At 29.4% G+C, this 11,730-nt stretch overlaps 1 protein-coding gene across 1 annotated transcript in view; it reads left to right on the forward strand.

The window, feature by feature from the left end:
- Window positions 1-10,877, forward strand: part of LOC105627293 (LON peptidase N-terminal domain and RING finger protein 3) — a 39,042-nt gene extending 28,165 nt beyond the window's left edge. The window contains exons 2-9 of the mRNA XM_012208579.1: window positions 3,362-3,480; window positions 3,898-4,020; window positions 6,227-6,421; window positions 6,814-6,913; window positions 6,993-7,192; window positions 8,513-8,814; window positions 9,971-10,178; window positions 10,515-10,877. Of these exons, the coding sequence (XP_012063969.1) occupies window positions 3,362-3,480; window positions 3,898-4,020; window positions 6,227-6,421; window positions 6,814-6,913; window positions 6,993-7,192; window positions 8,513-8,814; window positions 9,971-10,178; window positions 10,515-10,877 (1,610 nt within the window). The remainder of the gene's footprint in view (window positions 1-3,361; window positions 3,481-3,897; window positions 4,021-6,226; window positions 6,422-6,813; window positions 6,914-6,992; window positions 7,193-8,512; window positions 8,815-9,970; window positions 10,179-10,514) is intronic.
- The last annotated feature ends 853 nt before the right edge of the window (window positions 10,878-11,730 follow it).

An 11,730-nucleotide genomic window follows, 5' to 3' on the forward strand; every position in this document is an offset into this window, starting at 1 on the left:
GAGAGAGAGAGAGAGAGAGAGAGAGAGAAACTCATGATTTCTTGTCAAATTTTCACATACTAAAAGAGAAGTTCTTTTAATAAGAAATTCACTAATTTATCACACTTACAATCTGTGAAGACTAAACAACCCATACTTTCTTAATCCCTTGACACGCTATCTGTCATGATTCCAATTCTCGAGAATGCTAAGAATGCACAAAACAGCATGTGCAGCAACAGCTATTGCTCCGATTTTCACGTGAGCGCTTTAGAAGAGTATATTCTCCGTATGACGCTCCGTTAACTCGGTTCTCGAACTCGGCATTGACAGTCTCACTCTTCTCTCTCTTCTCTCTTTTTCTTTCGTTCCAAACCGTTCGTCTTCTTTCCAACGAAGGTCAGCAGCCGTCTGTCGCGCCTGGTTGAGCACGCGGCATCGAACCTTTCTGTGTGCGTCAGTGCATCATCGTATAATTTAGAAATCTCATAAATACAACAAAATTGTTTAATCTTTTAGATTCAGAATAATAATTTGACAGCCTCGGTTTTATAATTGCAAATTTGATTAATTTCTGTTTTTATAGTAAATATCAAATTTAAAAAGCTAAATCTAAATAGTATAGATATTTTTGAGTTTTCATTTTGCGATTTAAGACATGCTGAGAAATTGTGTTTGATAAGTCTGAATTGTAATCTGAAATACATAAAAATGATTACGTAATTATTATTGTCAACTTTAGAATTCTATTTAAAAAGGAATCCATACTTTTACTAATAAATTTAAGTAAATAGTAATTTGATAATACTTTAAAATTTCATTAATTTCTTAAGATATAAACAATAATATCTGCACAGATTTGGTTTCTTTGTGTTGTGTTTTTGAATATCAAAAGTTCAGATACTACTAAGGATACACAAGTTTTAATCTGATGATATTTTGAAAGAAGAAAGTCAACTTATTTAATAAATACTTGTCATACAGTAGGTTATAGGATTTATGCAGTAATGATTTAGATTAGTCTAAATGAGAGATCGTTAGGAAGCACGATCTAATGATCGGGTCGATTGCCTGCGGTGAGCAAACGATCGATCATTCGAGGCGGACCTTGGCATTCGATCGAACAGACAGGAAGAGCATTTTTTACAATGTATTCAAAGAATGATCACGCTAATGAATGAACTTGTTCAGCAATATCCCGTTGTATTTCTTATAGCTTGACGCGGGAAATTACGTTCCTTTGCACGCATAAATATTTATATAATTAATGCAATTGGAAATATAACTTGATTTCTCGATAATTATATATGACTGTATATAATTATATATGATTATATATCAATAATAATAACTTTACACTGAAAGAAAAGATTGATTGCTGCAACAATTTAGATAGTAAAATATGGCATAGCATTTTTAATCCAATCAGTTTTTAGTTGTAGCAGCAAATTTTTAGTTGCGTTAGCCTATTCGCAATGTCATATGATTTTGATAGGCTAACGCAAAATTTGCTGCTACAATCAAAAACTAATTGTTGCAGTCAATTAAAAATACTATATTTTCTATACTAATACAATCTTTTCTTACTGCAGAAAAATAATATGTATAAATTAAAGTAATTTTGACTTTTTTTATAAATTCCGAAATTAATATGTATATCATTTTATACGATCACGAAATTAATTCTTTTAATTAAGAAGGATTTATGATAAAAAATTTAATATTCTCTAAAATTTATTGTTTCTATTTTGTTTTAAAAGATAATGTGTAATATTAATTTATAATTAAATAAATGTATATAATTTATTAATTAAATAAATTAATTAAATGTATATAATAAAATAATTAAATGTAAATAATTAAATAAAAAAAATAAATGTAAATAATTAAATTTTAAAATACTTTATTTTCCTAAAACGGAAATTATATAAGTTTGACTATAAAAAATTATGCTAATTTTTAATAATAATATATTAGCAAAATAAATTGCGAACATGTTTCTAATAAATTTAAAGGAATTACACATGTAATTCAATAATAATAAAATTTTTCAGGTTTAAGATAAAAGATTTACAACAATATTCGCGCAATAATTAGGTTTCTTCAAATTCAAGTTTCGCAATATTAAAAGATAAGTTACATAAGCCGGCTGACTTATATATAGGGATCACTCTTTGTATTTGTTCAGTATACCAAAGATAGAGATTTTTTTTCTAACGTTACAAATCAGCATTTAAATCTAAGTATATCACTAATGAATATTTAATACATATTCTGCTTCTTATTTATTTTAAAGATAGATATTCACGCATAGATAAAATAAGGCGAGTATACAAATCGCCATCGCGTTACAGGTTGTACAGTAATTGCTTAATAATTGTTATTTATTGAGTAGAATTTTATAAAAATAAATTATCTTTTCTTTACAAATATTTTTAAGATAATTATAAAACATTTTATAAATATAATTTACATTTTATATTTAATTTAAAATAATTAAAATATTGTTTAGATAATTAATATTTTCAAAATGTTAAAATCTGAAATTACGTGATAGTTTATTTTTTATAAAACGCATTTTTTAAAAATTTATTTTATTATGGACATAAAAAATCTCGCATTTTTTTAAAATTTATTTTATTATGGACATAAAAAATCTCGGTAAGCTACTTTTAATATTCGCAATACTGACGTGAACGTTGGAATTTTTCTTCGTCCAAGTAAGGGACTCTAGCTATGAAGGCAATGACATTGCTCACAATGCCAGGACGTGCCGCCGCCGCTGCCGCCGTCGCCGCCGTCTGCATCGGCCGATGACATCGTCCGCGGTCGCTTCTATAAAATGTACTTTGCCGCAAATACACGACGCTTTTTTACGAGACAAATTTCTGCGAAATTAAACAAGTCCAGACTGTTAACTGTAAAAAAAATCTCTTAGACTATTCGGAATTTATGCATGACAATATAAGTGCATTCTTATGCAAAATATGCACCAAGGTATGAATCAATGATGCAATGCTCTTTCAAATACTCGTTCGATGCGTTTAAATGTCATACATGTAATATTGCATCATAAATATGCAAATTTATAAATAAAAGATAGTGAAATACGCCATTGTGCGCCATTAAATATTTGCAATTATTAATTTATTTGTAAAATATTTGCTTTACATCTCTATTGTTCCATGTGGAATGTGTGAATCATAATACTATCATTAGTCATGAAACAGCATTTGCCGGTATTGATCACATTTACTCTACTTTTAAAATATTTTAAGATAGAAAAAAAATTATTCTAATTCTTTACAGAATCTTAAAGCTTTTCAAATTAGAACTCGTCCACCATTCGGACATTTTACGAACTTATATTCTCATGTTTCAGCACCGAATAGCCCACTCCACCTTAGCAACAGGGCTCACGTCTTGCTCCTGTTGAATAGACCTTTAGCTGCTCTCACGGACGCTGATCATGCAGTTAGATTGCGACCAGACTGGGGCAAGGTGAGGAAATACAAAACCAAAGCTTATACATATACTCGATACATGTATAGACAACAACATGTGTCTACTCCTTAAATCGAAATGCAGATTTCTATTTAACAATTTTTATCTAACAAATTTGGCAAAATGCTCTAAAATAAAATCTAATATTCAAACATTTATCTTAACCTTAATTTATCAATTGTGTATATGTATTATTAAAATACGTAACAGTATATAAGCTAATACTAATAATATATTGTGCATATAGTAATACAAATTTTATTATAATCTCATTACTATAAAAATTATTATTGAATTATAGCACATTAAATTACTTAAAATTAAAATTTATATTTTTCTTATAAAATATATATTTTCAATATAAAATATAATTTTTTTTGTAATTTAATATTATATAATATATTTTTGTCTTAGGGACACTACAGAAGAGGAATAGCTTTGTCAGCGCTTGGAAGACACGAAGAAGCGCTCTATGCTCTCTGCATTAGCGTGGCTATTGATAAAAATCCACAAGCTGTACGCCATGAATTAACCAAAGTATGTTTCCCCAAAAAAGTATGTTTTCCCACGTTGTTTTTTATTGTAAAAACTATACAAATATTCTATTATCAAATATTATTTTATTGAAAGTTTTAATGAAATATATTTGTTCCAATTGTACAACACGAGTTATTACATAAGTTTGAATAACTTTTAAACTATAAGGTTTAAACTGTAAGGTTTAAAATTAATTGACTACAGCGTCGATTATTCTCTAATAAATAAAATTGCGCGCAAACAATTGAAGTTTTCCCGGTAATTAAAAATTATTAAGTCGAAGTGTATCGAGAGTGTTACATCGAGAGAGATTTACATCGACTCGATAATTTTTTATTACTGGAAAATTTCTGACTATGCTCACTTCGAGTTGCACAAATTCATCTAGTTCTTGTAATATTCTTGTAACTCATAGAACAAATTCTTGAACGAAAAAAATAAGACAATCCGTAGTCTGATTATAAGTAAGAGTATCTACATTCCTTGCGGAGCAATCGCTATCGTGTAACTGATGGAATGCGCCGCGGGGAATCAAATGCATCCATCTCTATCCGGAGAGCATCACTAACACAAAAGAAATGCGCGCCACGGCGTTTCCGGCACGACTACTGCCGACTACGCAGCCTTAATGACTCGGTACGATGGTCGTCAGGTGAGTGACCCGTACGCCAGGAGCAACAATAACCATATTTGCGAGCAAAATGGATACTACGCTACTCTCGCGAACAAATGTGCCGTTTCCACGTGTTTTACGCGGCTCGCGACAGCGTCGATATATCGATTTTCTGCCGTGTGACGCACGGCCTCCGCGCTCGCCGCTGCGTTCTCTACCCTCTCGTACATACATAATGTAAAATCCTTTTCTTCTGCGTCGAATCTTTTAAATAAAATTTCTTATTCTCACATCTTTTAAGGAAACTCTTATTCATTCATCTGTCAATTTCTCTCTTGAGATGCATGTAACGTCGCATCTTGTTGTTCTCTGTTTTGAAAACTGCGGAAATTTTCTTACGTAAAGATTTGAATGATACCTTGAAATTGTTTAATACTGTTAAAACGATCACAACCGAAATACCAATTGTGTGTCCAAGCTAAGGCATGAGATGTTGTATTTCAATTAATATTTAACATTGAAGCTGCTCGATCGACATTAAGTTTCGCAATATTGCGTCACACGCGAATATTTGCGAGGTCTGCAACGCAATTACATATAATAACAATCGATGAATATTAAAGAATTCAATACAACTGGTCACGTCAAATTTTGATGCTAAATAATTTAAAAAGCGGAGCATGTTGAATTTCGAGCGTACGGCGATTACATAAGCGATGCAGTGCCCGATGGCAGAATCATTGATGCAAGCTGCACCGCCACTTATGTAAGAGACAGGGAATCATTCTTTCCCGCTGAATCCGTCGGTTAGGTATTATGGAAGGCGCACTTTTACTTTCATCGTCCGAAAATGTCTGGGATTACTCAACTATGTTATTTCATGCGTTAATCGCGTCGATTTAGCGACCAGTTGAATATCCGTCAATCTTACAATTAGAAGCATCTCATATATTCACGTCAAGAAAAAAATACATGAAAAAATTGTTAAAGAAACAAGTGGAATTTGTTTATTGCTAGCAAAAGTTTCATTTGAAATTATATGTTAGTTTATTAATTCTTAATATTGATTCTTTGTGTTAAAATAATGATTCTCTATTCTATAATAATTAACTCTACTCATAATAATGACAATATCTTATAATATCAATTCAAAAAGAATTTTACTCCTTGCTAAATTCTTTTTTAGCAAAAAAGATATTTTTTAATTGTTTTAATGTATATTAATATTTTTATATACTTATTTTTTATACTTATTTATTATAAAACTCTACGTCTATTTGAATTTAAAAAACTCAAAAGTTATCTATATATAAATTCTAATATAAAAAGTTAAATAATTAATACCTTAAGTCGAATGTATTGTATTATAAAGTAATACTAAAATTATATAAATTAAGTAAACTTATTTTTAACAATAAGGTTTAATTATATATGATTCTATCTTGTAAAACATTTCAATACTTACAATTAAAAGAATCTGCTTCGTAAAGTAATTAATTTACTCTGATAATTTACTTGCTAATCATTTTAGTATATAAATTTATTCGATTGATACATGATACATGTTACTAAGTTTGTGATTATGTGCTATAGATTCTGCATAGAGTGCTGTCGCCTAAGGTACATCGGCAAAATGTCCTGTCATCACGTACGCCGTACAGTTTAACAAAGAGCGCGTTACGCACGAGAAATCGTCATCAACTAATGAATTCCAATCGCAGTCGACGCGCTACTCTGAACAGGTCCGATTGCGAGGACAACAGCAGCGGCGAAGAAGAATTCATACAGGTGCTTTTTTAAAAAAAATATCTGATTTTGTGACTTGTTAGATATTTTTTATACTTGATAAAAAGAATTCGAATAAAATTATATATCATTTGATACAAAAAACAATCACAAAGTGTAATAAGCTATTATTAAACATTTCAGCAAGTATGATTATCGTTAACAGTATCATTAGGAAGAAAAATAGAGTATCACCGACAGCATTAATCATCATTTATTAATAGTAAAATAAATATTGTACTAATTGTCTTTTTTATTATTCGTTTATTATATTTTTTTACTTATTTAATTTCTTAAGTTTTATTTCTGTTTATTGATATATCTTTAACTATCTGTTTAGTTTTTACACAATTATTCAAGGTTTATTTACTCAATTTATTCTTTTTATTTTACAGACAATAAACAGAAGAATTAGATCCTCCATCGTACCGCAAGTCAACACAAAGCTACAAGCAAGTTTAGATCGTGTATATCAGGATATAGAAAAATTGAAAAGTAAGTATTGTCGTCTTTCTACCGATACAAACACTTTTTTTATATTCGTAAAAATATCTTAAGATGATGCTATTTGTAGGAATCGAATCGAGACCCGCCGAAATTCTCTTGCCAACTCTTTCCGGCGGTACTGCTGGAGAATTGGATTGCATCTTATGTTGTCGCCTGCTTTGGAAACCCGTCACGACACCCTGTGGTCACACCTATTGCTGGATGTGTCTGGACCGTTGCCTGGATTACTCTTCGGCTTGTCCTTTGTGTGTTACATCTTTAGCTGACGTAAGAGGACTTCTATATAAATGTTAATTTTAGTAGAAATGCTTTGAATAGTATTATTATTTTCACGCAAAAGTTTGATTCAGTTACGTATTAATATGTATAATAAATTATTACATTTTTATAATCCTGTTTTTCAAATTAGCTCTATAATTATATAAAAGTTATGTAACATAACTTAAACAACAAAGAATTAATTTTAATAAAAATATAAAGAGTTTAAGATTTATAAAAGAATTTAAAATAATTTTATTTTCAAAATCAAGTATTGAATAGAATTAATAAATCAAAGCATTTAAAAAAAGCTGTTTTTTTCTTTTCTATAAATTCCATTATAATTCAATGAAATGGAATTGTCTTTAAATTATTAAAACTTTGGATTATTTACAGCATAGAATAGTGTTAGTTGCCTTTATTCAAAACTATTAGTCAGCCTTTTCTTTTTTCGCTATTACAGTCATAATTTACATTTATATAACTAATACATTCCACATTTTTCTTTAAAGAATTCTTGAAATTTGTTCGTTATTCGTGAGCTCTTGATCTCAAAGAGTTTGGCAGGGAAATGCATTGACGCGAAATATTCCGTAACAACACCTGTCCATAAATGAGATACGATGCTTTCTAGCGGTTAACGACGATGCTGCAGATTGAAATGATTATTGTTTGCGGTCGTCAAGGCGGTTCGTCACGAGCTTCCGCATTCGTGGCGTCATTATCAATCGTCTGTATTATATTTAATGACGATGAGGATGACGACGTCAACGATCTTACAGCGCACTACTCTTTTTTTTTATTTTATCTCCATAATATATCAATGATTGCATTTGATTCTTTAGAAATATTCTTCTTGCGACATTCTCTTTTTGCTATTGGATATAACTAATATTATATAAGTCATATTTCTTTTTGGGATGTTACAATATTATTATATAATATTTAAATATATATAATATTTAAATTCGTAACATTTACGAAAAATAATTTAAAACAAAATTGAAAGTATTCTAATGCTGAAAAAAAATAAGCAAGTATCCTTACATAACGATATTTACCATATAAAATAATATACCATATAAAATAATATATTATATAACAGTAACTCTTTTCTTTTCTTATTTTTTTATTTTAAATAGTTTGCATCCACATATGTACTATTCTTAAGTGTACAAATCCCGATCCAAAATACTCGTTCTAGAAAATTTATTTGCTTTTTTGAAATCGATATCATGAACGAATATGATTATACTTGTCATAATTATTTAAATTAAATTTTATTAACTTTAACTATTTTATTATTTTATTAATTTTTTTTGCTTTCAGTATCTAGCCAGTAGCCAAAAAACTGTAACGGATTTCGTAGAGAGAGCGCTTAAAACAGTGGCGCCCGCGGAATATACTTCCAGAGCTGTGAGTCATCAGCTCGAACTGGTCCAAGGACTGGGACTTTTGGATAACGAACAGATTGCTGTTTTTATTTGTACGACAGCATTTCCCTGCGTTGCCTGTCCCCTGTTTGTCTACGAGCCTAGATATAGGCTGATGGTCAGAAGATGTGTGGACAGCGGAATGCGCCAGTTCGGAATTGCTGCATGTCTCAACAAAGAAGCAACAGGCACAAAGAGGTAATACAGATTTTATTTTACATATAATTTTAAGTTAAATTTATTTTAAATAAATTAATATATTGAAATGCATTTATGTAATTTTTAAATATTGATAAATTTGAACTTTTAACTTCTCTTTTAATCAATCTTAATTTGTGACATTAATCTATTACAAAAGATCAATACTCAAACACTAATTACTAATATATTATTTATAAAATAATGATTAATTAAAACGTGAATAGAAGAAACTTTTGTTTACAATTTATATATACATTTATAATATACGATGCATGATTACATGAAGTTTACATATATTATATTCGATTACATATTAATATTATATTATTAATATTATTAATATCATATTAGATTACATATTAATATTAGAAAAGAAGATAGTATAACGATCCTCTTTTAACTTAATGATTACATTCTTGTTAAAATATTCTTCAATATGGATTCAAAATGAAATATATTTATATATATTATATATTCTTAGGAATTTATAAAATTTACGAAATTTATAAGAATGTGATTATACTGCATAACAAAAGGAAATAGGAAGATGGTAATGAGTCCCTTACAAAAATAAATTTTTAAATGCTTGTGTTTAAAAATACACAGTATTTGGTTATAAAATTATATATCGTTAAAAAAGTAAAATATTGCTGAAAATATTACAGAATGTGTTTATGAAAATATATATATAGATACACTAATACAGCTTCTTTTCTGCACAGTCATGAAATTTATTATTCAGTGTGCCATTATATCAATAATATTTTCAAATTGCTCTTCAAATTAGTTCAACAATACTAGTTTGAAGTTTTAAAGTTTGAATTTTTTATAGTTTTTGAATTTTTGTAGTTTGTAGTTTGATTTTTTTGTAGTTTTTAACTTTTTTAAGTTTGAATTTTTGTAACATAGTTTTTAAAAGCACGCAACTGCAACATTTTCAATTACAAATCCGATTCGTAATCTACGGAAAAAATCAGAAGCATCTATCACATATCATAAAACATGAAAAAGTTTAAAAATGTTGCACAATATCATTAAAACTTGCTATAACAGAGAAATAAGAGAAATTATTTATGTACAAGGATGTATAATTAATAATACCTTTTCTTTTATATATATCTAAAAGTATTAATATTTTAATCCATTCTTTTAGATATGCGGAATATGGAACTATCTTAGACATTCGAGATCGAGTATTGCTTAAAGATGGTTGCAGTATTCTTAGCACGGTCGGTGGTAGAAGATTTAGAGTTCTTTCTGGTGGAGAAAAGGATGGTTACGATACAGCACAAGTGGAATTTCTCAGGGATACCATCGTACAACAAGATCAATTATTAAACCTTCTGGAGCTTCATGATAAGGTAAAAATTATATGAACGGTAATAAAATACAATAAACTAAATCAAGTATTCTGATTACAAAAATTATTTTTATTTACATTATAACACAAAAATATCAATTTACAACTTTTAGCATTTCTGTATATTCGTTTAATAATAAAATTATAGCGTTATCTTAATTTTATTATGCTAATTTGATTTTAGTTATTTATTTTTTTTTATTCTTTTTTTTTTAAATTAATATTCTTATTTATAATATTAATTGGCTAAAAAGAGAAAATAAAAATATATTTTGTATGACGACAATAAAAATACAATCAATTTTTTGACAATTTACTTATCTCCTTAACTTCACAGGTACGAGCAAAAGGCCGAAGATGGTGGGACACAGTGTCGATCTCTCAGAAGTCCGAGATTCAACGAGTGTTCGGACGTATGCCAGATGTGGAAGAGGATTGGCCACGTTTACCAGACGGTCCATCATGGGCATGGTGGTTACTTGCAATTTTGCCATTGGGACCGCAGCTGCAGGTGGGTATTTTGGGCACTACTAGTTTGGAGAAACGGCTACGAGCCATTGAGAAAACTCTTGATCACATGGAGCAAAGACAACTGACAATCGCGGCTGCCCCTTCCGAGCAAACGACAACATCAGCAAGCATCTGTAGAGACGGAAGAGCAATTACAGAGACAGCAATATCGGTCATTCAGCAATCATAGAAAGCAACGAAGTATCGCGATACTTTAGAAGCACCAATGCCATTCTGTGGCCTGGAAATAGGATCGCGAATCCTGTATCTCGCATTCTGCGAAGAAGTTTCAAGTAGCAAGAGACAGCAATGTTAAGTAAAAGAAATTACTTCAAAAGCTATAAAATTTATTAAATAATTCTCTAATTTGACAAGTAAAGTTTGGTATCATTCGAAGAATCGATCAAGACATAGAGATGTGCAAATTAAGATTCTTACATTGAATTGAATTTTATTTCTTTATTTGGATATCAAATCGATTCAAATTGACAAAATTTCTCCTGAATCAAATGGAATTATTAAAACGTGACTTTTAATTAACAACATATTATTAGATTAAATGCTAATGTATAGATAATAAAAAAATTTTCTTTCTGTTTTACTTAGCAAGTAATATGGTTTTATAAGAATATCAATAAGTGTATGTAATTCGTATTTGAACCTCTTAGATCCGAAATTTTTTAGTTGAATTTGAATCATAAAGACTCATCTGAATAGAATTGAATCTTAATTTGATTTAAATCGATCCATATTTTGCACATCTCTATTAAGACAATATCTTTTTGCACAAAGTGCAAGTCTTGAATGTTGCATTTACTAAGCCTATATTTACGATCTTATCGCACTCTAATGGGACACGACATTTCTCTACAGCCATGTCACAGGAGGGCATTTTTGTCATTTACTTTTTAAGCTACTAATTTAATTATCGAATCTTTTCTACGTCGATCTCTCATCCATCGCTCTCGCGACGAACGATTGATCCTTCGACTCTATTTAACATACGAAACAGCTATGAGATGCGTAAAATCTTAGAACGCCTC

This window comes from Atta cephalotes, assembly GCF_000143395.1.
Source record: "Atta cephalotes unplaced genomic scaffold scaffold00008, whole genome shotgun sequence".
In the NCBI taxonomy this organism is placed as follows: Eukaryota; Metazoa; Arthropoda; class Insecta; order Hymenoptera; family Formicidae; genus Atta; species Atta cephalotes.